Source organism: Eurypyga helias, unplaced genomic scaffold, assembly GCF_000690775.1.
Source record: "Eurypyga helias isolate BGI_N326 unplaced genomic scaffold, ASM69077v1 scaffold41607, whole genome shotgun sequence".
Classification (NCBI taxonomy): Eukaryota; Metazoa; Chordata; class Aves; order Eurypygiformes; family Eurypygidae; genus Eurypyga; species Eurypyga helias.
In genome coordinates, this window is record NW_010260573.1 from 13,664 (window position 1) to 41,384 (window position 27,721).

Below are 27,721 nucleotides of genomic sequence, written 5' to 3' on the forward strand. Positions count from 1 at the left end.
AACAGAACTAAGGCAACTGTAAGGGCTTCTGGAAATGTTAACCCACATTTTTAATCAATTGTATCTGACTACAGAAGTTAATAAAAAAACCCCAAAAGATAAATAATAATAATAATAAGCAAGCTCTGACTGCTTAAAAAAGGGAGCCTTCTTTAAGATCATGTAAAATAAAACCTGTTTTTTTGTAAACAGGCAATACTGAGTAAGCAGGAATTTGTGGTCCCATTTATACGTTAATTGTACTTGAATATTTGAATGAGGATTGGTCATAGGCCTAAACCACCTAAATACTTTAAAATATATTCATAAATAATCATTCTTTATACATCATAATTGTGTTTACTGCACATCAAAAACATGGACTTCTGTATTCCCCAAAGAAAAAAAAAGAAGGATTCTTTTTGCTTTTGGCACAAAAAAAAGGAAAAATAAAGAACCAGCACCACCCTTAAGGGAGTGCATGGAATACTACCAAATTGGTCTTTATTTGCCCTAGCTTTTTGCCTTTTTTTTTTTTTTTACAAAAGTCTTAAATACAGGTTAATATGTAAACACTGTGCATGCACTGAGAGTCTGATCCTGGCCCGTTGAAATCAATGGCAAATTTCCCATCAACTGCAGCAGGGCAAGATCAAGCTCCAAGTTAGCATAGCACGTACAAGCCTAAGGCAGCAGGGAGCTATGGATTCAGGAAAGTGAAAGCTCAGGTGCTCCTTTCAAAACCAGTTGCTGGAGGAGTCAGACTTGGCGCCGAAAACCTTCCTGCACATGTCAGAGTTTTCTTGATGGAGAGGGTATTCGTTTCCTGCCAACGGTTCCGCTTTCCGTCTCCTCGCAGTGTACCGTCTGCCAGATGGTAGACTTTCATACTTCGTTACGTAACGCCTGCAAAGACACAGCGTGGTGGTCAGGCACTAGGAAATGCAGGCAAAATCTGTACCCTGTAGGTGATGCTGGAGATAAACACTGGCATACAGATACGATTACACTTCCACAATGTCTAGGTACAAGCAGAAGATGTTCTACTATGTGAAGAACAACAGGCACTGTTTTCTTAGGATTTCCTGGAGACCCTGGAGCTCTTTAATTCCTCTGAGGCTTACCATCTTTTGGATCAGAAAAGCCTGAATGGAAGTCTGGCACAGGCTCTGCAAATGCTGTCACCCTTAGGTCTTAGCAAATAGGGATTAGGAGGGAGTAGTACACCCAGCTTCTCACATGGCAATGCAATTACTACCCTTTGGCTACTGGAAAGCATCTTTTCTACCCTACTGTGCAGTAGTTAAGCTTTCAGGAAAGTTGGTGCCTTAATAAAATATGACAGAATGCGACGGTCGCAAAAGCTTCACCCACCAGGTACTTCTGTGGACACTAGTAAACAGCAGATGATGAAGAAAACTTTCCACTTCAGCTGGTTTATGGCCACGCACTTCCTCTCTCGACAGTGTAATAGAGTGAACCACTGCTGGCAAAGCTTCAGGTCACCATCAGAACTGATCATAACGCAAGGGGACTAGTGTCCCGTCACTTCAGTTCGTTTACTTGCAAAACCAAATGGGAAAATGGGACTAAAGTGCACACTCCAAGCAAGCTGTGGTTTTCAAAAAGGTCCTTTCTGAATCTCGGGGCAGAATGGGTTAACAGAGAGGTTGGGGCGTGTAACAGCCTACACAGCACCTGATTGTGTTAGGCTGAAATCTGGCCTACATTGTTAATGTCTGGTGGCTGTGAACACCAGAAGTTTCAGATTCAGCAGCTGGCTGGAAGGACGCCTCAGAAATTGTGTGCTCTTTGTTCTTACCTGAACGGAGACTCCACTCTGTCCATCTGCATGCAGACTAAAAACGGGTACTGCGAAAACTGCACCGTGGAGATGAAGTCTAATGTTGTTTCTACTTCCAAAGTGGTTTCCACACCAGTTTTCACGAAGAAGGAATCTACCTCGGTGTTACCAGCTATAACCATGGCTACCCTGCAAGTAAATTCAGGCATTGCAATTAATTCAGAACACGTGAAGAAAGAGGAAAGTAAATTGGAAATGGTCCTACCACCCATACACAGAAACTGCCAGATAACACCCACACATAAAAACTGGTCAGACGAGACCAGTGGGAACTGGTATTACTTAGGTGGAAGGGAAAATAGAAGTACAAATGTTCTGCCATGCATGTAACTGTTATTTAACTCATCTGCAACGTCTTTGTGCTGGTCTTTTATATTTAAATTCTTCTCACTGGGACTACCAGGGCTCAGGAGCCTGAGGTCTCTACAGCTATCACGTGTACTGGGAGCATCTCACCGGTTCTTGACGTTGGTTTTGGATTCCCTGTACCACAGGCTGAACTCCATCCCTCCTGAGATGTCGATGGCCAGGCCACCCAGGAACTCCACGCTGGCTCTCGGTCCTGACTGCAGCTGAACCTCCTAGAGCCATCAGAAAGCACAGGTAAGCGCCCCGTTACTGATTGCAGGACTCAGCGGTTTCCTTACTCCCTTTTGTACTGCAATCGTGCCACTCATCATTTTGCAGGAACAAGAAGGAATAGAGGGCTTTCCTGAAAAGGTGGGCAAAACACCACTGATGCACCTCGCTCCCTAGAAAATAGAATGAAGCTAAGGCGTGGTGCCTTGCATCCTTCCCCCCTCCCCTGGCATAAGGAGTATCACCACAAGAGAAGCACTACAAAAATATCACGGCCTCTGTCTCCCAGAGCTACCACACAAGCCTCACAGAGGCTCTGCTGGCAGTTCAGCTAAATCAAACTCCTCACTGCACCCCCAGCAATGGCACAGTGCAGTGTGGCTTCTTCAGTACCCCGAAGGCATCCCTGTACTGGCAGCAGGATGCAAAGTGCTGGAAGCAGTCGTGCAGCGTGTAGCGACTCCGAGCCCACCGTATGGCAGGAATTACCTCTTCAGTGGCTGGGTGGTCAAACCCATAAGCTAATGTGCCTTAATTGACACTGTGAATTTGTATTTCATGCATTTTCCATCAAACATCGAGTGTGCTCACGGCTTTCTGAAATCAGGCTGGACTGGAAACGCATTACGTGGAGTCTGTTTCGGAAGTGATAATATAGCTCAGGGTCATGGCAGCTCATTGCTTTTAAGTTTTGACACACAGTCAATATTTTAAGGTTCACTCAGCTTGGCAATCTAGCTCACTTCACATAGTCGTCCTGCTTCCCTAAGAACTACTGGATTAATTCACTGTTTTAAAGGAACCATTAATTTGGGAAAAGTTTAATTTGATCATGTCCCCATACAGGACACTTCCTCCTCTCTCCCAGCTGGTTGTCTCCCTCCTCCATCCTTTCTGTGTCTGTGGTATTCTCTGCACCTGTAATGCTGCAGGTGTTTGTAGGATGTGTGAACACCCAATTTCCACACCCCAACTTTTTGATGCCTGGGCACCTTGAGGTCTCTCTTCTTTTCTTAGCTATTCAGCAGCCCAGTAGTTCCAGCTAATGCTGTCCCAAGGTTTAAGACAGAAGCGAGCAGAGACAGTCTGGCTTCCTAATCCCTAGAGCAAGGAGCAACTTCTGGGGAGGCTTTTATTCAGAGCATTAAAATTTTCCTGCCGTAATTAAGTACTTGGGTAATTATGGTGGCTGTATATGGTTATTTCACCTTTTAGGATAAATAAACGACCTCTGAAATCACCTCCTTGGCAGAACCAATTCAGTAGTCATTTGCTGCTGAAGTGGGCTTGAGATTTAATGTGACAATGCAGTGGGCTGTCTGCAGTTTATAAGTCCAGCATGCCGCCAGCAAGTGTGGTCATACTGCGCTCTGATTTCTTATTTTCACCCAAGAGAAAAACATGGGTTGGAACTGTGGTGTTTCTGAAATCAAAGGCAGTGTTTCTACTGACTGCAACGGAGCAAGGAATACTTTCCTTGTTGGTCTGTTTAGGTGTGGAGATAAAACTTGGTTTACCTTATCTTACTTCCCTTTTAATTGAGACTGAATTGGTGGGTAGCTGTTAATGAGCGAGGAGGTAACATTACGCATTCTGGCAGCGACACGTACACACAACCAGAGGAGCTGATATTTTCAGATGCACTGTCAAATTGCACTAAAATAATATTAGAGTAGGCTTGGTTTGCAATGGCTGCGCAGTTTAGGGCTTTAAAAGCTACCTATAATTAAGTCAGGTTTGTCACTGAAACCAGCAGAGAAGCTAAGGAGCACTTGTCTTGTGTTTTACTAGCTCATCTATTTCCTTATTTAGAGCTGAGTCCTGTCCTTCGCCTCATGTCCAAATCCTATCCAGGCTGATGGGAGGTGTAAATCACAGGGACCCAGCCTCCTCAGGAGCAGGATTTTCCTTTCCCTTCCTATTTTAAGCTTTGTGTGTCATTTGCAGTGGAAAATGTGATCCAAAAGAGCAGAATCAGTAGTTTGTCACTGTTTAAAATGTCCCAACGTGCTGTGTTTCAATTAAAAAGGAAGTTTCTTTATGTACAGCACTGACAGTGCTAATGGAATGCAAGGCAGAGACGGCTGAAACAGGCACTTCTTTGGGAATTAGCTATCTTCCACTGGGGTCTGGCTTTCAAATGGTTTCTCTGACCTATTAATACAGTATTTAATTTCTCTGTGCTTCTGGCAGGTGTGTTGCCTAGGAGAAATATTAATACTACTGAACTTTAATGCGGGTGACTTAGGAGTCTCAAAACCAGTTTTATGAAAGCCATTTGTTTTACAGAGGGAATTGTAACTCCTGGATGGTCATTCTTAGCCATCAAACAGCACTGTGAGGACTGGCAATGGCTGTAAAATACACTCTGATTTTGGTTTGTGGAGTTACGTGAGAAAAAAATGTAACAGACGGTGGGCAGGAGTGTACGCTTTCGGAGCAATATTGTTAACTTGGAAATCACCTCTCCAAAATGTGCCTATGGTGATTACCGTGATTGCAACATTCAGGAAGGGAAGCTATTTTCCGAGGTGGTGGCGGGGGAGTTATTGGGTAGATTTGACAGCACTTTGGGTACAGAACCATTTTGGTCTTTCTGTGCAAAATGATCCTTATAAACAGTAATAAGGGAGCAGAACTTTTCTAATAGCTAAAATTACTTTTCTCAAAACCAGGCTGCACCAATGCAAAAATTGCAACCGAGATATTACAGTAAGTTCTTTTCTGGCAATTCAGTTGCCTCATTTTTAAGTTCCAGCCTTGGCTTCCAAGCCATCCCTTTGATGTTTGATCTCAACTGCTATCTGTACCTTATGTTTGGGTTTTGTGTGCTCTGAAATCACCCTGCGGCCAGCTGTGGCACACTGAGTTCTGGTATCATAGGATGGGCACTCTTCTGGTTTTCCTCTTTGAAAGAAGAGAAATCCATGTTTGGCTTGGTTGTCTACAGTATGAATTTGTAAAGGGGCTTATGTTCTGGGCAAGGCCTGTCCATGTTGGCCAGGGAAAGTGGTGGTAGTACTCAGCTATCAAGAAACTAAATTAATTATGGTGCTCTCAGCGTTACGCCATTCACGCTTCCACCCTGACAGTGTTTTCTGGCACAGTTGTAATCACAGTACATGAACTTGACAGGGGAAAGCACTTCTAATGAAGCCTAACCGGGTTATGTGGAAGTGCCCAAACGGGGGGAGCAGGCGTTGTTTGCATTGCACTGTGCCTACCACGCACAGCTCTAGCACAGACCTGACACGAGCTTAACAGATGGACTTGATGATCTTAATGGTCTTTTCCAACATAAATGATTCTATGATTCTGTGATGGTGCTGTTGACCTGGAACGTAGCTGTAAAACCACTCTTAGAAAGATGTGCTGTGTTTAAAACACACGTCAGCCTGAAGATGTGTTCAACAGTGCTTCAAACAATTTTTGCCTCTGTGGGGTGTAGAGGTAAGAACAAGTGCGTTTTTGGCAGTGAACACACACTTTTGGTTGTGTCCACTGCTTGAGTCCCAAAAAGCAGCAACTGTGCTATTGGCAACCCAAGAGGGAAAGCAAGATGGGATCACATCCCATCACACTGCTGACCAGGCTTTCAGAATGTCACTAACTGACCAAAAATGTTACACCCTGATATTGTTAAAAATGGCATGTAGTCCCAGCCCTGGTGTGCCCCAAGCTTTTATGAGGTTCTCCAAAGATGAGGTGTGGAGAATCTGCTGACTTGGCAGAGCTCTTGGGATGCCCACTTAGGTGGTTCAGCCAGGGTACGTGTGGAGCTTGGAGCATGCGCAGCAGTTGGAAATGTTCAGTTCTGTAAACACCATGCTCATAAGCTCAGGACTTAACATGATTATCTTTCTCACCTCCATGCTCTGTCAAATAGGTTGTGGTAAAGTTTTTGCCCATAATCTGAGTGTGAACTGTAAAGTGTTGTTGGAATGAGCTTTAGTTATCCACTTGGTGCACTATGTGGGAAGCCCTCTAGATATAATACCATTATAAAGGGGCTGAGCTGGGTTCAGGATGGGGACAGCTGTCATCTGCAGGGGGTGTTTCTGTGTAATTTTGATCAGAGTGGATTTTCTCATCATCTGCTTTTGGCAGTTTCTTTTGCCAAGAATTAAAGGGGAAAAGTAAAAAGAAAAGTTTGAGCCTGCAGATGTTTCATGAGCTGAGTGCTGCTGTTAAATCCACAGGTTCTAAGGAGATCCCTGCTTGCAAAGAACAAAAAATATCAAGCCAAGTGCTGGCCCTGTACTTTCTGGGAGATGTCTAGATTTTTAGCCCTCTGATAATACATTATGTAGCCAGTTATGCTTCGATATGATTCTATATCCAAGCATAAAATTGTCAGACTATTTGGGGTGACAGTTGCATAAAAAACTGTGTAATCCTCATTTTAATTCCTGGCTTTGCCAAGCAATAAGCATTTGGAATTTGGACCTCTTTGCACTGTTCTTTGAAGGTTAGTTATCTGGGAAAGTTTGAGTACCAGTGATTCATTTATTTGGTAACTGACAGTTATTGCCTAATTGGACGTAAAGTCTCTGGACAACTTGTGAAGAGGAAAACCTAGGTGGCCACATGGGAAAATAGTGTATTACAAGAAACTGTGGGAGGAGAGGCCATAGCTGGTAGCAATATGAGTTTTCTACAGGGAACTCAGATTTCCTTTTATTCAGTGTTACTTTGCTTTCTAGAATATGTGTTCTCACATTTGTTCTAGATTGTTTTCCATGCAATTTCATTCTGGTTTTTAATACCTGTGACCTTCCCATTACTCCCATAGTAAGAGAAGTCTATGTGACATTCATCAGGATAATCAGCATTGAAAAGAAAGAGAACAAGATGTCCTACAGTAATGGTTTTGGGGAGGGAGCATCTGTGGTTAAGAGGCAGAAGATGAAGCAAATAGTGTGCTATTAGTACCTGTGAGTGATCTGTCAGAAGGATAAGTCCTTTCACCACGTTAATTGGATCTCCAGTTGCTGAGAACATTTTGGACATTAAATCGCCGTATCCTTGGAAAAATGTAACTGGCCTAAGTTGGACATCAAACAGAATGGCTGACATGCCAGCAAAGGAGTCCAGGTTCTCCTCGCCTTCATCAGGAGTTGCAGCTATTATGGACTCCAGACCTTGAGCTTCAATCACCACCTAAGAAGCAATAAAATGATAAAGAATCAATGAAAAAACTCTGCCTGACCCAGGCTGCCCCCCTATACATTTTCTTAATGTCTAAGATCTTAATTCTAATTTATGTAGTTACAGATTATGCTGGTTATATAATCTCATGGCACATTTTTTCCTTTGTAGATGCAGGCAGAATCTGCCCACATGTAGGTCACAATCCCGAGCCTACTTTTCTTTCAAACAAATTTTCCTGTATTCACGTGACAATTTCAAGCATTAGCTGAATTAGCTGAATTGATTTAGAAGCTGTAAGAAGAAGACCACATACAGGCTTAGTTTTCATGTACACTGTGGCAGTTACCTGGCTGGCATGAAGTTCAGCATTTCTATCAAAAATACGGATGTTCATGTTGCTTCTCCTTAAAATGCCAGAGCCTGAATAGAGGATGTCAAAGCTGTATGTAGATGATACATCAGGACCACCTTAATTAAAAAAGAAAGAAGGTACCTGTGACTAAACTAGCGGATTAATCAAATGTTTGGGGATACAAACAGGGTTAAAAGGCAGTATCGTGGTTACATACGTGTAATATAGCCAGAGTAGGCAGAGGAAGAGCCCATCTTGGAGAAGCGATCATAGTTATGAGCACGCATGTCCTTCAGAACTTGCCGAACTGTTTTGCTGTGGTATTTCAAAACAAACACACACAGGCACAAAAATATTAAGGTACCAAATGTATTACTGTCCTATAGAAATACCAGTTTTGAGAAGGGGTGAATTTCGCAGTAAGAAAGAAGGTCTTCCTCACATTTTCCCACTAAAAATCTGCCCTAACTCAGAGTCTCTCTTCCAATTTCAGCTACTCCCTGCAGTCATAGGCAGAAAGGCAAGCAAAAATCTTGCATGAAAATTAACAGTGTTTAGAAGAGATATTTTGATTCTTTTCATTCTAGTGCTATGATGTTTCAAATTCTTCCGGTTCACTGCTTCTTAAAACATAAAAGCAGGGACCCCACTGAGAGAATTAAGACCAACAGATGACATTTCTTACAGTAATCAAGTTAGATGCCTAATTCTTATTTGTACCTCTGAAAATGTGAATAGCTATCTATTAATGTCATTGAAATGCAGAGATTTATTCTGAAATATCAATACTCAAAAGTGACACAAAAATCGTGTCCTTTTGTATTCTCCTCAAACTTTACAGTATGAATTCACGAGAACCTGTGTGTTCTTTGGGCTTCTGGGGGGAAAAAAAGTAAGGATGAGCTGTGTTTACTGCTGGGTAAAAAACTAACTGGATGGCTGGATCCAAAGAGTTGGATGAATGGAGTTCAATCCAGTTGGCAGCCAGTCACAAGTGGTGTTCCCCAGGGCTCAGTACTGGGGCCAGTTCTGTTTAATGTCTTGATCAATGCCCTGGATGAGGGGATGGAGTGCACCCTCAGTCAGTTTGCAGACGGCACCAAGCTAGACAGGAGTGTCGATCTGCCTGAGGGTAGGAAGGGTTTCAGAGGGATCTGGACAGGCTGGATTCATGGGCTGAGGCCACTGTATAAGGTTCAACAAGGCCAAGTGTCGGGTCCTGCACTTGGTCACAACAACCCCCTGCAACGCTACAGGCTTGGGGACGAGGGGCTGGAAAGCTGCCCAGCAGAAAAGGACCTGGGGGTGTTGGTCAACAGCGGCTGAATATGAGCCAGCAGTGTGCCCAGGTGGGCAAGAAGACCAACAGCATCCTGACCTGCATCAGGAACAGTGTGGCCAGCAGGATGAGGGAAGGGATTGTCTGCCTGTACTGGGCACTGGTGAGGCTGCACCTCAAATCCTGTGTTCAGTTTTTGGCCCCTCACTGCAGTAAAGACACTGAGGTGCTGGAGCATGTCCAGAGAAGGGCAACGGAGCTGGGGAAGGGTCTTGAGCACACGTCCTGTGAGGAGCAGCTGAAGGCTGCTGGGGGAGCCCTCAGCAGCTGTGGAGCTGGGGTGGTTTAGCCTGGAGAAGAGGAGGTTGAGGGGACACCTTACTGGTCTTTACTACTTGAAAGGAGGTTGTAGCCAGGTGGGGGGTGGTGTCTTCTCCCAAGTGACAAGCAATATGAGAAGAGGAAATGGCCTCAAGTTGCACCAGAGGAGGTTCAGAATGGATATTTGGAAAAATTTCTTCACCAAAAAGTGTTGTCAAGCATTGGAAGGGGCTGCCCAGGGAAATGGTTGAGCCACCATCCCTGGAGGTATTTAGGAGACGTGTAGACGTGGTGCTCAGGGACATGGTTTAGTGGTGGACGTGGCAGTGCTGGGTGAACGGTTGGACTCGATGATCTTAAACGTCTTTTCCAACCTAAAGTATTCTGTGATTCTATCTACGATTCTGTTTATTTATACTAAATTAATGTACCTTGAAGGCATTTCAAAGTGAAGTATATCTTGGATCATGGAGAGCATGTACTTGTTCATTTCCAGAGGCAGTTCACCAATGGAGAGCAGGATGTTCTTCACTTCCATATAGGATGGGTTACTGTTTAAGATGATGGCAGCTGCAGTGGTTCGCACTGTCTTTTCATGGACTTTACGATTCTGGTGGTATATCCTGTTCATTGTTTCCTTCACCTGGTCAGGAAACACATGATTTGGTCAGTGGTCACACAGATGACTAGGCAAAGTACAGACTGGAATCTCGTTTATAATATCAGCTTAAGCTAGCTCCATAGCTAAGGCTAATACATAGGGATATATTTTCAGCACCCTTTTTTTCATGGTCCTTTTGGAATGTGCAAGATGTGTACAGCTCAGTGACCACATGGGCAATCGGGGCATCTGTTGTTCTCTCAGCCACAGTCCAAGTACAGCCTTCCACACTGATTTTCACAGCCGGGCTGTAAATAGGTAGGAGCACTAAGAACAAAATACTGTGGCAGTAGTAAGACCAAGAGAGAGATTTCCTTGACTCTCAAGGGAATATGTACTTTTAAAAATACCAAGAATATTGTGACTTTAATTTTCTAGACAGTGCCTGTGGTGGCCTTATGTCCCTGAGAAGGTTGTGACACATCTTTGTCACAGACAATTCCATGAAGAGCCATGTAGCCCCACTGACGGAACGGCCTCCAGCATGTTCATTGCAGGGCAGCGCCCTGACAAACTGAGTCACAGCTGCCAGCAGTAGGTATGAAATGGGATGCAGCAGAGGCAGGACCTCATGTTCTGCTATTTTGCATGTCTTTTCTTACTCTTGGAGGCTGCAAGGTAAGATGCAGCTATTTTAATCTTCTCTTACTCCACGCGTTCTCCCTGGCTATGTGAAAGCACAGGTAAGAAGAGGGGTTACACAGGTGCCCAAGTGTTCCCAATGTACATCACAGAGAAGACAGTGCTCTTGCGAAAGGAGCCCAGTTTTCCCTGCAGAGTGCCTGCCTGCCACCTTCAGTGGCTGTGTGTGACTCTGGAGCCAAAGGCTGAGTAGCACTGGCAGACTGGGAGCTGGGATTTGGCAAAAAAAAAGGAACTGAAGGGTGTATAATAATTTCCTGGAGATACAAAAACCATACGTGGGTCATCTTTAAAAAGACTGGGAGTGACAAATGAACTCTGATAATTTGTACTTTATGTTTAATACAGTCTCTTGCACTTATTTTCTTGGGCAGTATATTTTCTTACCTCTTTGGTGAGAACAGAAGGATCGTATCTCTGCAAGGCAGTGGCAGCAACATTGCTGATGGGCCCTTCTTCTGACTCAGCGTATTTCAGAAGCAGTGGAATTGCTTCGGGAAGAAGTGCATTCTTCAGCGCCAGCAGGTACATCCTTACATTGTCATCTTTCTTAGCCTTCTCCAGTCTACTTAGAATTAGCCTTTTGGCTTCTGTAACAGCCTGAAGAAAATCAACGGCATGTTTAAATGATGATCATTAACCTACCTTTTTCCCTCATAGAAGTAGGAGGGGCAGGACTGGGTTCTAGCATGTTTTTGTTTCAAAGCATCACTGCTCATGGCTAGCAAAGGTGTCATTTGCAAACTGGATGTCCTTCTTGGCAAACTTGGCTTCCTTCAAGTGTAACCCAAATGGCTATAGTCACAGTAACACCTTGTCCATCATTTGCTTAGCTGTTCCTGCCCTCATTCAGGGACTTCACAGGCCTTACTTGTGGGGCCAACATGTCCCCACAAAAAAAAGACAAGGGAAGTGTTTTTTAGTGCTTCATAACATAATGTTATAAGAGTGCTTGGCAATTAACAGGGGAAGCAGGTGCTCTGTGTCTTTTCAGCAGTGTGCTACACTCCCAAACAGCACAGATCCAGCAGGCAGCAGTGTCTTGTCTGACCATCCTCATCTTCTACCACCAGTATCTACTCAGTCCACGGTCAAGGCCTTCCTCCTGGATTGTTCTATGCATGTTTGGGGCAGAGTTGAGTACTTGAAACAATAAATTCTCTTCACAGAGCTGAAATAACCTAAGGTGACTGCAAATACTAAATAGAGTCTAAGTTTGCCAGTGTTTCTCTGAGGACATGCAAGACTTTTGGACAAGTGAGCACAAGTACTGCTTTTGCTGACAGACTAGGCAGTGAGAAAAAGTTCTGTCAAACAAGGACAACCTGGGAGAAATCCACAGAAATGGAAAGAGACCAGATTAAAGCCTGAAGCTGACAAAGTAGATGTCATTATTAAAATAAATAATAATCCTCACGCTATCAGACATAGGAGTATATGGACTCATATTAAAACAGGGAGAAATAAAGTTCCCGTGTTGCTCATGCTCCCCCAGTAACATCAGCAGGGATCATTCACTGTGTTGCAGACCAGACTTTGGCCAGCAGTGAATAGCAGATACTTACTGGAAGCTTGCAGCCTTCTCTGTCACACAGCTTTCTGATGAGCGCTCCCATGACAATGACAAGAGTTTCTCTGATTTCTTCACTTGCGATATCACCCTTGAACTTAGCCTGTTATGCAAAAGCAATGCCATTAGTCTGTCTGTCTAAATATGATGAACCACAGTCCATTGTGGGCTGAATACCCTCCCTCATTTACTGTGAACATTAGTGCAAGCAAAGGCAGTGATGACCAGAATGGCCTGTGCTCAAGCTAAGCAGAGCACTGCTCTATCATTACATATAATAACTGACTGCCATTTTTGAGTTACATTGTCTCTCAAATAGTAGATTCATTTAAAAAAAAAAAGAGTATTACATGGTTACAGGACATTGATAAGACAACAATCAAACAATCCTCAAATTGCTTTGCTAACACTCAGAATTATGTTTGTTTTCCAAGTAGTAGATACTGATAACATTTTACAAGGCAAACAGACTTTTGGTCTGGACCTACAAATTTTTGTTGTTTCCAGGCTACTGGGACACTTAAAGGACACCCTGGAAAGGATAAAGAAAACAAAAACGGAAACAGCAACAGTTGTTGTTTCTTCTCCTTTGACAGGGATGAGGCTCAAGAGTATTAACTCCATTGTATTTATTCTGTAACCTCTGACTTACAGTTAAAGACTTCAGGAGAATTTCACTGGGGTGAGAAGCAAATCCACAGGCATACAGGAATCGCTCCTGCAGGGTAGAAGTGCTTGCATCCTTAAAGTCAAGAAACTCCAGTACGGCCTCTAGTGATGCTGGGGTCTGAGCGGAAGTTACGGCATCCACTACCTGCGGACTACAAGGGAATGGAAATAAACATATCATTGTAATGAGCTAGAAAATGCTGAAAAGACTTTGCTGCATATAGAAAGAAAGAACCCAATGTGCTGAAGGATCTCTTCATTGCAGGTAAGAGAGAATTTTTTACTCTTGTTGGAAAAAAATGTGTCCCTGAATTCTTCTGCCTCAAAACGGTAGATGAACTCCAGTAATTATTCATGGATAATAATATTTGGATTTATGCAAATATGGGACCAAAAAAAAGTTAAAAAAAACCCCAGAATTATCTAGAGTGTCCTAAAGTTTACAGGACAAGGCTGTAAATGGAAATAAGTGGTTTATTTCTAGGTGTGCACGCTGTTCACACCCGAATTCTAATATTAGGACAATATCCAAGCACGAACTATCCCCTTCTTTGCTGTATTTCCATTTGAAGGAAACAAATGGGCAAGTCAAGAACAAGTTATAAAGTGTTTCAGACTAAGCAGTCAGGATGAGAACCTTTGGGTAAGCTACAAAGCATGTTTGCCTTGCACTGTAGCTACAGTCTTGGTGGCTGAACAGTGTGCTGCAAATATATTATTTCAAGAACAAGCACAGCTTTAAAAAAAATAATCCTTTTCCTGTAGACACTACTGAACACTGTTGTTGCACTGCTAGACATCACCAGTAGAGCTGAATCAGTTTGCATGCAATTTGCCCTTCTGCAGTTTTAAGTAACTTAAACCTTTTGAAAGCTTGTTCATGATGACTTACAGAAGTTCTTTATTTGCACTTTTAATAATCTCCAGTATCTCCTCTTTTGTAGCTTTTCTGATGTTATGAATGAAGGACACAAAGCTTCTTGCTGCTTCAGCTTTGGAAAGTTTTTCAGGATACAGGTCTTCTCTGATGCTCTGCCAGTGTTCAGAAAGCTGCAAAATAATTCACATTATGTGAAATCTCTCAGATTGTGGGTTCAGTTCTCAAAATCAGACTTAGTAAATGCAGATATGTGGGCCAGCTATTGCTCAAATTAGCTGAAATCCAATAGATTGCTGATCCTTTAGGTAAGTATTATTTAACTTACGAAATGCCAGCACAAATATCTTAGAAACCTCTCTACAGCTGTCTCTCCTCCAACACTTTCGTGTTTTCCTGATAATGTACATTGCCTTAAATGAAATCTATTTTGGAACAAAACATGATTATTTATACTGTAACTGGAATAAGGTGAGTTTTCTTCTCTGTGCTTTCTGGTGCATACATTCTTTTCCTTCTGTTCCCATTTTCTCCTGTAATTTTTTTTTTAAAGCAGTAGATGCACAATGCCCAATTCACAAATCAATTGTATTCTCTTAGAAGATGGTAATTTTGTATGTGATTAGTGTGGAACCAGAGTTAACATCCCATAAGCAATTCCCATTCATAAACATGCATAAGACAGGGAGGGATTTGTGGTTATTGTGCAAAATTATAGGTAAGATGGTATTAGAACAGGTATCGGCTTCTTCATATGCTGTTGCTGTATTCATTCCACATGGCACATTTTTAATCTGAAGAAGCCAACATACCAAAGCACCTGTAGCTGTCCTTCCAGATACACTCCCATAAGAAACTGGTGCAGAGGTATTTTGACCTTTTGTCTCTCACTTGCCTTTCCCTCTGTTATCTCAAATTATCAAGAACATTCCTTAGTGAAAAATCAGCTGTTTTTTGCAGGAGTGTCTACTGCAGTTTTCCTGAGTGGGAAATAATACTAGCACCCATTTGACCTTTACTAAAATACTTCCCCCCTTCATGGATTTTGTATTAGGCAATAGCACCTGAACCTGCCTGCAAATAGAAGTATCATTCAGCAGTACAGAGTGCAACTTCCATCAACTGTAACAAACAATAATTAGGCAACAATGATTGAGACATAGGATATTTCCTGAGGATTAATGACCAGCTGGGAGGAGCTCGTGTTCTGAGGCACACATGGGTCTGTTAACCTCAACTGGTGATTAGTGCTTAGCACCAAGGTCAGTGTGGCTATTATAAGCTGAAATTGGATAAACATATGGGGCACTTTCCATTCTCCCAGTTGAGGTTGCACCACAGCCTGGTAAAAAAATCTCTAACCTCATTAATCGTGTATTTTCTCAGCCAAGCTTGGACATGAATCTCTGTCTCTCTGACAGAGAGCTCAGACCAGAGGTCTTGTGAGCACTCTAGGAAAATTCAAGCCAAACCAACAGGTCCTAAACTGAGCGGGAGTTGGTTATGAATGTCAATGCCTGACAGCTGCTTTACCAGCCTACAAAGGTTGGCTGCACAACACTGGACAAACCCATCTCAATTTCAGAAGGGACAAGCATCCGATCCCGTAGGTACCGTGAGCATAAAAGAATTGTAAGAATCATGAGTTCTTCTGAAAAGAGCATGTTTTATGATGCCTAAACACAGAAATCTAGGCCTAAGTTTAAGTGTAAATGTTGGCTGTAACCTCACAGAAGCTGCCATCTGTGAAGTGAGGATAGTACCGGTTATTTTACCAAATTCACAGAGATAAGGCCTGTTGTGATTTAAAAGGGGTTTTGAAGCATACCATGTCAGCATGGTATTAATGTATACTATGATATATAAGTACCAAATGTTATGTTGCTACTTTGGGTACAGTGTTCTGTTTATAGACTCCATCTTTTCATAGCAGTTACTGTAAAATAGAGTGAGAAAGCATGACCTCATTCTCATCGTGCCATTAAGTTTTATAATGACATAGCTCAGTCCCCAGGCAGTGCTCTAGAATTATACCCTATGTTTGTTATCTTGGTCTGGAAATTATCACTATTACGACAAACCTGGTTCCAAGTGACAAATTGGTCAGCACAAATCCCAGTGGGCAAAGTCAGGGAAAAAACACCTGTCTCTGCTCTTCTTAAGATCCCTTGATATTCCCTGCTCAGAATGGCTCCAGCATGCATGCAGAATCATTTCTATTTTATTTCCACATCCTATTTTTTTATCTTCTCCGCTGCTCAGCAAGCATTAGACATGATAACTTATTACATTGCAATGCTAGTTCCAAATAACTAGCACAAGTTTCAATATAGTAAAGTATTAGTGCTCATAAGGAGTATCTCTGGAGAATAAAATTATGTGTGCTGTAGAGAAGCCTTATCTTGGTTATCAAAAACTCACAGAGAATAATAATCTCTAAATTAATGCTCTCATTCCCTGTTAAATTAATTTCACAATGGTAATAGCACTAAAACTGTTTGCTAACAATCACCGTAGCAATTTATATTAGTTTATGATGAATAGCATCAATAAAACAAAAGATGATGCATTTACAGTACCAAGCTCTTAGTAGTCTTTAGATGTCTTAAATATAAAAAACAAGGTGGTGTGGGTTTTTTCTCAGCGGAAAAATGAGGACACCATTGGACTTGCCAAAAACATGAAAACCCCATTTTATACTTATAAAATACCTATAAAGTCTTTTAAATAAAAGACTTCCTTCAGGTTCAGGCAGTAAGAAGAGGCTAGATAGATTACCAACAAAAGTAACCTGCCTAAATAATGGCTAACTACCTTTAATTTTTAGGAGTAGTTCAGGTCCTCCGTGGTAGAACTGTCTATAAACACTGGCCAACCATCTTAAAAGTCATTTCCCACTCCATCACCCAGAGAAAATAAGCTCCTGCTAACTCAAGGCTGGCAAAGATGAGATAAACCAAAAGGGTGTAGTATTTTCTAGTGGTCTTGAGAAATACTGCACTCAGTCTTTGAAACAGAGCAAAAAAAGGTTGGTATTTTAGAGGATGATCTTAAAACACCCTTGTGTGGTGGAGCATCACTACATCACTACTGTGCTCCTCACTCCGGGGTGTATTCTATATTGCTACGTTAGACCTCCCCTAGAAGGCTGCTTGGACAAAACTTCTTACACACTTGTTCTGCTCAGCTAACCTCCCTGACATCCAATGAGCCTGTGTTTACTTACTGAGGGACACTTTCTGCATATGGATTTGACTGGCTCGGCTACCAGTGGCACAGCAACGTAACTGGAGTCCAAGGTCTTGACAACACTGGCGACTTGCTTCCCGGCGATCAATCCGGGCCCAGCTTGTACTGACTTCAGTTCCAGCCTCTGCCTGTGTATCCAGACAGTGAAGACACTGTTAGAGCTCAGCTGTTAGAGCAGAAATGCAGAAATCATGGGAAGAGGAAACAAAAAACCCTCCACAGACCAAAAATACACAACACAGACTTACTGAAGTCTTATATTAAAACATTGAATATGGCAAGTCTATGGCTTTTTTAAGGCAACAGAAGTATCTGATACCAGCAGAATTACTTTTAGAGGTATGTGACATAAAATACCTAAATAACAGACTTTCTAAAGTATAGATGTATAGCACCTGGTAAAGAACCTTCAGTAACCATATAGATTCAGATACGTTTCATATATTTGTTCTTAAGAAGATACTGAACATGAGGATTTGAATGTACATTTTTAGAAATATCATAATACTAAGGAGATGCCTGGCTCATTTATCTTGTATGAGTTATCTCCAAACTTCCAGTGTTTAGAGTCTGGAGTCTAACACAGCTTTAGGTTTCACTGTTGTTTCCTTTCTGTGCAGCAGTTTTTTTTCTCCATGCTTCTGAACTTTCACATACTAGAAACAGAGATCCTTTCAAAGTGTTTGTTGAGAAATGAGAGGACACAGAAACAGAACACCTACGGAAGTAATGTGTTGCTTACAATGTTTTGGCCTCTTTCGTTTAATTTCTTATGAATGACGTTCTTGATTATTTGCAGTACGGTAGATCCCTTAATTAAAGTTGGAGTAGGTACCATATGGATACAAAACAGACCTAAATCCTTACCTGGAGAGTTTACAGCCTTAGATCTTGACGCTGTAAGACACACACATATAACCTGACTCGAATCACTGCTACCATCAGTGACAGTCAAATTGTCCAACTTACTTTGCAACTATTTTGGCACTTGTTTTTCGATGGGAATTCAGAAGGAAAACATAATTTTCTTCTGCCTTAATAGATTTAATGAAACTGTCTTCCAGCACATAAACTGTGGCAGATGTGGCTTTTGTACTGACATCTAAAATCTGAAAATAATTAGAAAATAAACAAGAAAAAGGGCTGATCAATAAACAACAGAATAGGAAAAGAGTTCACAGTTCCAAATCAGGGCAAAACTCATAATGAAATAGAGACAAATGAGGAGGGTGCCTGTGAATTGACAACCTCAAGCTAAGTCTACAAACCAGGTTCTCGAGAATTCCTTCTGCAACAAGAAACCACTCACTTCTGCACCATGTGCTTCAAATTCAGTATGTACCAGGGGAAAAAAAAGGGGGGAAGGAGGAAGTTACGGAGAAGGCTGCAATGGAGAAAATGCCCAGTACTACACTTAGTTGAAAATATACTTTAAATAAGATGAGAAGCTTTTCCAGGAAAATGTTTTGTAAGATTGTCATGTTCACACCTAGGAAACAACACCAGCACCTCACTTGATTTGTTTATAAACAAGATGAAGTCTTTGTGGCAAGTGTGAAAATCAGGGATTCAGTCATAGCGTTATGGCAGTTCATTAACAGAGCATGCTCTACCTTTGTACTTCTCTGAGCTGAGAAAGGTCAGTTACTGATGCCGAGAATCTCAGTGACTTCAGCATGTGTCCAGCCTGCACTCAGTCATAATGGTGTAGAAAGGCATTTACCAGCAGCGGAGGAACACTAAGGTCATCGTAGGGCTTCAGTAAGCTCTACCACACATCTCCTGCATAGCACCTGTGCATTAGGGAAGCCTTTGACCTCCCGGGCCAGCCTGACCGGGGCTCCGTTCAGGTGCCAGCAGCTTGCCTGGCCTTTGTTGTGCACACTAAATGCTGTGACTTAGCGTAGCTGATTTGGTTACTGTTATCACTATGACTGTGACTATTATCTAGTATTTTCCTCCAAATTAAAAAGAAGCCTCACATTGATTAAAAACTTCAGTACAGTCAGGACAAAAGTCCTGCAAATCTGCACAGAAACTAAAGGATGTTACGGATGACATCAAAAAATTATGTCAATTGGTGCACTGTACTCAACATCAGCTGAGCTAAGCTGGTTTACACAAGAGGAGAATCCATTTCCTGTTCTCCCCGTGGATACAACATATGAAATTTGTACTAGTAACTACAAAATGTACATGTAGAATTTGCTTTCTGTAATGCAGGAAAGGACTTTTGAGAAAAGGAATAACACTCAGAATATATTTAAAATAGGCAGAACAGATTCTATTTTCTTACAGAAATCATACCTGGCTGTGGCTGGTAAATCCTTGTTTTTCTACTTCACAGGAGTCCAGGGCTTTTACTTTAGTCACTTGATCTTGCCGCACATGGTAAGTAGTATTGCATTTCCCAGATATGTCCACCTTGAAATGAAGAGTTCAATTAGGACAACTTCTTGAATTTATCTTTAGGACTCCAGAACACTTTCCAAGGATAAACCATTTTCTTTACGGTTTGAATCCTGTACCTGAGATGCTGCACTGTTTGGGTTTATTCTCCAGTTTTGAGGGTATCAGTGTTTCTAATTACCTACTTTGGATAGAGAGGGGTACTTTCCATTAGATGACTATGAAGGAAAGTAACAGTGTTTGTTTAAACAAAAAATTTAGGAAACACCTGGCAGTTGGGTATTCCAACTTTGTTCATGTGGACAGAAATAGTAATTTAACAATGTAACATGGGTTAAATGGATACAGCTAAACTATTGCTAACTTTGTGTGGCTACTCTGATTTAAGATGGCCTAATCCATTTAATTGAGTTTAGGAATCAACCAACTTTAAACGTTAGTATAATCTCTTTTATATAATCTCTGAAGTCAGTGGGAGACACAGGTCTGCCTTTCAGAGCAGACTGGGCTCTGCCTCTTTTTCTGATGACGATTCTCTTGCCAGATACAGCATCATACCTCACGGGCAGCGCCAGAGTGCAACTGTAGCTGGAAAAGGCTAGCCAGACCTCTCTTAATGTTTTGAGTAAAACCAGGTTCATTTTGATACGAGTAGAAGTTTTTGACCTGTAGGAATAAAAAACAAGTACGTAACAAATGTGGTTAATGAGAAGGGAATAGTGAGGATCATCTTTAGAAAAATTCCCTTTACATTTTTCTGATTGGAAAGCTGAATTTGGATCTGTTGCCCTTACTTAAACAAACTCTAGGGGCTGCCAATAACTGTACAAATATGTTTTGGGCTTCAGCTGTACCTAAGTACAGTTTCAGTGCAGTAAGCATCTTTCCTCTTGTTAATTAGAGAGAGAATTTAGAAAGGAAATGGGAAACTTTACACAATTTTACAAGTGACTAATTTTTTTGCATAATCCTCAAATAATCCCTCCCCACAGGGGCATATCTGTTGCACTTTAATCACAGGTTACAAAAGCCTGGAATGAATCATAAGTAAATGACAGATAGAAATACTTAAATGACGTGTCAAACACATCACAACCTTTGCACTCCATGGGTCAACTGTTGTGCTTAAGCCTCTCCTCTCATAACAAGACTTTGCACCTCAACTTTGCATTAAAGGTGCTTTAAAAGTGCACATTTTTCAGGCACTGTAAGTACAATCAGCATATTATCTTGGGGCAACCCTGGAAAGTGAAGTCACTGTACCAGGGATGAAAGTATCAGACCACAGAAAAATCATAAAGGGAGTGTACAGACCCTATTACCTGAGAAAAATCCCAAGTTTTTAATACTACACCTCAATCTTAGCATGTGAACTGCTTAATGTATTAAGAGCAGATGTATTTTGATTGTGTTCTTCTGATATCTCTGTCCTCATTTAGGGAAGTGTACAGTTGGGAGCCAGTGCTATCCTGTTTCTTTTTATGTTGTGTAAAACTGATGACAAGGCTCAGTCTGAAAGTTACTGAGCAGGCCTGATAGCAGCTGCAATTCAGCAGGCTAAGCTGACAGCCAGGGTATGTGCTCAGTGCCTATTTACAGCAGGAGGTAAAGATTCTGCTGGGATAGGGTGTCACAGCCCTCACTCCGCTCTGCAGAAGAGAAAAGGGAGTGTGACCTTCAACCTTCCTCCTCTCTCACTGCTCCTCTGCCCACGTCCCACCTGCCCACTTGCTCAGGCTGCGGAGGGGAGAGCAAGGTTCTTGGCCTAATGCTTCCAGCCACAAGCAACTAGAGGGTGAAGCGTGGAGAGGGGGCAGGAGCAGGCACAGCTCAAACCTTGCTGCTCCCTTGCCAGAGATGTAGGTTGAATGCAAGGGGACAAGTGAGCAGCTCCTCAGGGAAAAAGAGAGGGAGATGGATTTACTTGATGCCTTTCTTGAGCAAGGCTGAGATTCTCACAGCTACAATTGGACATGGGTGCTCCTGCAGTAGGACAGTACTTCATTGGTCTCTCAGGACAAGCTATAAAATCCAGGCACATACGGAGACACATCTCCTCACTGTCCTTTCTCTTCTGATTTTTGGAGACAGTTTCCAGCAGAGGAGCAACATGAAAGGCTTTTTCAGTATCAAGCTCATTAACCTGGTGCCACTGAAGTATGTAAGCAAGCCAGAGAGGTGGGAAAACCAGTCATGCTGAAGTATTTGCTAAGGGTTTAAACTGATTAACACTGCTCCTCACAGACTTGGTACAACCTCCCTTCTGACAAACTGTATCTCCTTTTCTGCATTCAGACTTTGGATAAAATACTGGCCTCACTGAAGTCAACAGCACAAATCTTACACAGCAATTATGCATATATGTGTATGTGTAGCCATATATGGCCACTCTGCTGTTTACTTTGGTACTGTACAACAAGAGTCTTGGGCTGGAAGGGCCCCTTGTACAGGTAAATTACAGGCTGTTCTAAACTACTGTATTTTGTATAGAAATATAGGACACAATGGCATATTAAGAACACTGAGAGGATAGTGAATTGGTAAATTCTCCAAGCCTGTAGGAAAAGATTTGTCTCAGGTTTCCTCAGGGATTGAATTTTAAAATACAGGGTCTTACTTTTCCACGGACTAACTCAAGAACTATGGGCCTCTGTAAAGCTTCCAGATATTCTTTTCCAATGATGTTCTCTGGGCTTTTTCCTTTGAAGATGTTTTTATCAGCTGGACGTTCATTCACATTTTCAACTTGAACATCTCTTATCTAGCAAAGAAAAAGCAGAGAAAATTCATGTAGAGAACAGTCTAGCAATGACGGTGTAGGCTGGGTAGACTAAATCCTCTAACACATCTTTTTATTTCTTCATTTCTCGTTGTGATGATTAATCTTCTATGACACTGTGTCTATGCTTTCAAAAGAAACCAGCACTCACCACTGGAGAAATAAGTGGCAGAAAATATCACTGTAAAGCTAAGTTCCAAACCCAGTTTGTATTTAGCAAAGGTCATGATTTGCAGCTGGAGCCAAGGACTTTCAGACAACCTTTAGCCCTTCAAGTCAGTGTTTGCACAGCAATTTTTTGAAGCTCTATAAGCTGTATGAAGCAATTCAAAATACAGGAGATATTCTGAAGTTCTAGTTTATGATGTTAGATATATTCTTGTGAAGTCTTATTCTGTAGAAATCAGCTTATCGAAGAAGCTGGTTTTAGTTGATATGACTACAGGAGAATAAAAGACATAGTTCATCTTCTGAAAACAAGTTCTTCAGGATTAGCAGTTAGATAAATGGAGAAAAGTTTGGACATGTTTTCAGTTGGCTGATGACATTAATTACCGTAATTTTGATCAACTGGTCATCATCATTGTCAGGATTTCTCCATAAGAGGTTGACATCCACTCCAGAAGAAATCCGGTATCCTGCACTTTTCTGCAGTGATGCTTTCACCCGATCAACATACACTTCAGCTGAGTAAACAAACTTATATAGCTTGTCATTATTTAGGCTTGGTCCAGTAGTGTGCCCTGTGTGGAAAGCAAAAACAAACACATAGTGTTTTAGAATCAACTAACTCACATCATCTGTCATTTTCTTCAAAAAACACCTTTAATTGCCACCAAAAGATTTATGGGACTGATCCTGCTACCCTTGATTACAGAGATTTCCCACTGGAGCAGTTGGGGTTTTTTTTGTGATGAAGTTGACACTAACGTCATATCTTCCAGATAAGAACGTCCACAAAATTCTTTGTTCTAGCTCTACACTTGAGTAAAAGAGAGTCAAATTACTTACTTGGCTATTATAGCATTAGAAATTAATCCAAAATTATTTGCAACTGAAAATACTGTAATTAATCATGCAATTTGTGTGCTGAGCAATTTGAAATTCACTGATGTAGTTTGTTGGAGTAACAGAAATTGTTCTCTGCACCTCTTGCATGTTTATTGGGAATCTTTCCATTGAGAGCCTTGCCCAGGGGTGATGCGAATATAAGGAAGACATAGGAAAAATATTGTTTAGGTGAAATGATTAAGCCCTTGTTCTTTAAACTAAGTAACTGTCCCTGTAGCTGTGCCTCTGCTGTTAACTGGTGTAGTTTGAGGGATATAAAATGTCAAATTCTAGCTAAATGCAACTTGCATACCCAATTTATGTTGCTATTTCCATCTGCATTAACAACATGGACAGGCTGCTCCCTAGGGATTCAGTTGCACTCATAAATGAAATCCATAGTATACAAATTACTTATCTTTCCTTTATAAAACTACTTACTAACACATCCTTTCCTATTTTCTCTTTCTCTTCACCCATGCACAGCCATGTGGTGAATGTGTGACACCAGTGTCACAGCTTTCTACCTAGCCACAGGCACAGGAATTAAGACCGTGCTCCAAAATTCTGTGGCTAAAGAAAATCAAGGAAGGATATGCATAACATCCCTTTTCGCTGCTTTCAAGGGCTTCACTCCTCACTTGCAGATGGCTACAAAGGTCTCTTCCATACAAGAAAAACTGATTAAGTCAGTTTGTAGAGGGAAGGGAAGGGAAGGGAGGGGAAGCTGGCTGTACACAAAGTGCTGTTACATCCACAAAGTAAATACACCTACAGTGACCTTAGGTGCTATCTGTAAGCAGCATGACACGACCCTCTCAGACCCAAATGCTGCACCACTGAATCTTCACAGAGTTCAGGTGATGCAGAACAGAAACAAAAACTTCACAACAAAGTTAATCTAAGGAAAGCAAAGTGATGTCCTCAGAGAGATGCATCTCAGTCTTATGACAAGTACAGGAAAAAATAGAAAAAGAAGAAAAATCTATCAAAACATCTCAGACAAATTCTTACGGAAAAGCAAAGTCTTTGCTTATTTCACTCTCAGATATTAAATCACAATTAGGTAGGTGAACAGTGTAATTCCAACATGGCTGTTGGATATATATGGATATATTCTGCAGTGCTCAGTGTCCAAATACCCTGTTTTTAAAGTTTTGCTTGCTTTCTTCCCCTGTTCACTCAAATGTCATAGCAGTAGATTAAGGTAAGCTTCAAAGAGCCTTTTCTTGAGGAAAACAGCGACCCCACCAAATTTTGGGCTGCAAGTTGCCTAAATTGGCAAAGCTACACAGAACTAAACTGACTTAGGCTTTACACCAGCTGGAGACACGGCACAGCAAGTTTGGTAATCCCGGGGGGAGCAGCCTGTTTGCACGTGAGAGCTCAAACCTGTGATTATTGAATTAATTTGCAGGGAGGCTGAAGCATTAATGTTAGCATGATAGGCTGCTTCTGTTTTTCCATGTCTTGTGCTTCAAAAAAAAAAAGTCACCAAAAGGCATACAACTCTTCCTCCAGGTTTACTGTGAATTTCCTAGCCACTTCCCCAATTCCCCACGCTCCTATCAGCTTTGAAGCTACGTAAGAGCAGAGGGTGCTCAGTGACTGCCAGAGATGGCTGTGCCTTACAGGGACACCCCTGCTTCCTTGCAGTACCTCGCAGCAGGTCAATTCCTCGTTCAAAATGTTCTTCATTTCCAGCAGAAACGGCAATGCTAATGATGTAACATCAGCTGAGATTTTACGAGTGCCACCCACTAAGCGCTCTCTAAACAGAGCGGGCAACACAGTCCCATCTAAAGTTAAAGGTGAGGGAAGAAGGACCTTTTTCTTGAAAAGGTCCAAGAAAAATTATCTGGGTTCTGAGGGACATGTGTCTTATTAGTTAAGGTGGATGTTTGTGGGTTTGCTCCCTCTCTTTTCAGTTAAAATCATCTTCCACCTATCCTCTTCCTTTTTCCCACAGTTCAAGGCATAGATCTTTTTTCCCTTTGCAAGAGTTCCTTTCCTCTCCCTCCCTTTTAGCATTTGTTTGCCCCCACATAGAAAAGAGCTGCTCCCTCCTGAAGGAAATAGGTGAACAAATGACACAGCAGCTTCTTGCAAACGTTATGGAAGAGATGGGTAACTGCAAAGTATTTCTAGGAGCAAGAATATTAGGTTATGAAAGCTTTCACCATTCCATAGGTGGAAAACACTGCAGGAGCCAGGGCAGAAGGTGCCTTTAGTTGTACAACTGGTGTCACTGATGAGTGACCCAGTGGTGGATCATGATAAGAGAGAGTGTCACTGCCCAGAACCAGTATTCAAAACAGCATAACTAAATTTTCATGCCATCTTTCATGAAGAAAACATGGCTACTATTCAAAGGAATATTGCTAGACCTTTCTGATAGAAAATTTTCTTTAAAAAAACCTGCCATTAGAAGCTCTTTCCTTTGTTTCCAGCACCGCACTGGGATCCTTGCTGACCATACAGCCACTGCCGTTTCAGCTGATGGCAAATGTCCCACTGACTGAGAAGGGAGGAGAGATGGACATAAAGGCTGCAATCAACCATGCTCTCTCTTGGGTCAGAAGTGCCTGCTTTCAAGGTGGAGTGCATAACACATAGTTTGACTAGTAATGTTAAGTGTCTGTCATTAAGGGTAACATGCCAAGTCTATAATTAAATCATGATACTGTATAATACAGAAGGTTACACTGCATGAGTAGAGACAGCTGTCAAGTCCTGTGCCTTTTATTAATACATATGGCATGCACAGCATGTGCATCTCTAACTACTTGCTGGCTCTACCTTCATAAATTATATTTGCCACTGTTTCTGATGCTGGTTAGCTTTAAAAAGCAAAACCCATCCACTTCTTCGAAAATATTTTTCAAATGGAACTGCAGTAGGAAATTTTTGTGTGTGCTGACCTACCCTAAAAGAAAAAACAAATTCCTTCAATACTTCCAAAAGGCAGCATGGCCTGGTGGAAAGGCAAAACAGTCATCTTAATCCCAGCTCTGTCACTGAGGCACTAAGTAGTCTTTGGGCCAGTAATTTAGCTCCCAATCTCTCTGCACAAGAGAGATGAGACCTGGCAGAGCTGAAGGGAGAACTAATTAATGAGAAAATGTTTGCTCAGCACCCTGGGGGTGTAAAGTGACATGCAAATATTACTTCACATCAAGGATCTTTGCTTAATTGATATTAAGGAGAAGCTGAGAAGACACCAGAAATGCGGCACATCAGTATCTAGCCTTAAATGTTACTTGGCAGTCTCGTGAAATACACTCACGGGCAGAGGAACAGCCAGCAAACTTCTTTGCTGTCGTAAGGGGGTACTGAGGTAGGGAGGAAGGTTGGTGCTCCGTGCTTACACAGACATGTCCTGGATTCCCTGCAGGGAGCAGGAGGCACCATGACAGCACCTCTACAGCCTTTTCAACGGTTTAACCTAGGATGACAGCATCATTCCCTATTCCCCATAACAATGAGGACATCCTCATTAAACTAAAAAGTGGGTGTTGGCTCATGTTTTAAGCTTTCTGCTCTTCTAAATATAGTATCAGGCTGTATGTGAAGGGCCACTACTGAAGACAGCTTTCCTTGCTTTATACACTGGCACTGCTGATGCGGGCAGTCTCCAGGTTTCATACCCTTGACCTTTGTCAGGACACCTGAGTAAAGCCCTGCTCCCAGGGCTTGTGCAGACATCCAGGTTTTCATGACTTAGTGCAGAGCAAGCTCCCCATGAAATTAATAGGATGCTTGCTACTGACTTCAGTGGTAGGTAAGTCAACTGCTCAGAAGCTGAAGCTTCTGAGCACTTCCTGGCTCTGCTCCACCAGTGTTTAACTTCTGAGCGTGTGAATAGTCCCTTTCAGGTTGGTTCCCCCACAGCATGTCCTGACTAAGCAAGGTCAAGATCCCCAGTCTCCTGGCTCACACCACTGGCCCTGTGCACCTGAAAACATTGTCTCCTCCCTCCCCTCTGCTGACATGAATGCTACAAGCACTTAAGCCTTTGTAATTACTGAATGGATTTTGCATTACTCAAGGACGAACGAGTAAAGATTATTTGGTTTTGATGCAAAACAGATCTGCATATACACACTAGTTAAGCCTTTGCTGAGCCAAAAGCTGAACCAATCCCGGTACAGACCTACCTTTAACAGAAGCTGAGTAGGTGGAAATGATGCAAAGGAACAGTACAGTAAGAATAATCATGCTGGACTCCCCTGAGCTCCTGACTGCAGCATGAAGTGTGAGAGCCTCCAAGAAGTGAGCTGCTTAGAGTGG

At 42.0% G+C, this 27,721-nt stretch overlaps 1 protein-coding gene across 1 annotated transcript; it reads right to left on the reverse strand.

Moving 5' to 3' along the window:
• Positions 1-683: 683 nt before the first annotated feature.
• Positions 684-27,721, reverse strand: MTTP (microsomal triglyceride transfer protein). Its single transcript, XM_010155076.1, has 18 exons — positions 27,589-27,721; positions 22,937-23,124; positions 22,220-22,363; positions 20,161-20,268; positions 19,501-19,617; positions 18,163-18,302; positions 17,171-17,321; positions 13,960-14,117; positions 13,051-13,219; positions 12,394-12,501; positions 11,216-11,428; positions 9,957-10,168; positions 8,143-8,240; positions 7,920-8,041; positions 7,355-7,582; positions 2,300-2,424; positions 1,802-1,972; positions 684-885 (listed from the first exon to the last, which is right to left on the reverse strand). The coding sequence occupies exons 1-18, from the start codon at positions 27,647-27,649 to the stop codon at positions 717-719; spliced, it is 2,682 nt and encodes an 893-aa protein (XP_010153378.1). The 5' UTR covers positions 27,650-27,721; the 3' UTR covers positions 684-716.

Coding starts and splice junctions, on each gene's coding strand:
- MTTP (XM_010155076.1), bottom strand. CDS start 27,649: ATGATTATTCTTACTGTACTGTTCCTTTGCATCATTTCCACCTACTCA. Junction 23,125..27,588: donor CTACTCAGCTTCTGTTAAAG/GTAGGTCTGTAC, acceptor CTTTCCACACAG/GGCACACTACTGGACCAAGC. Junction 18,303..19,500: donor GATTTACCAGCCACAGCCAG/GTATGATTTCTG, acceptor AATTATTTTCAG/ATTTTAGATGTCAGTACAAA.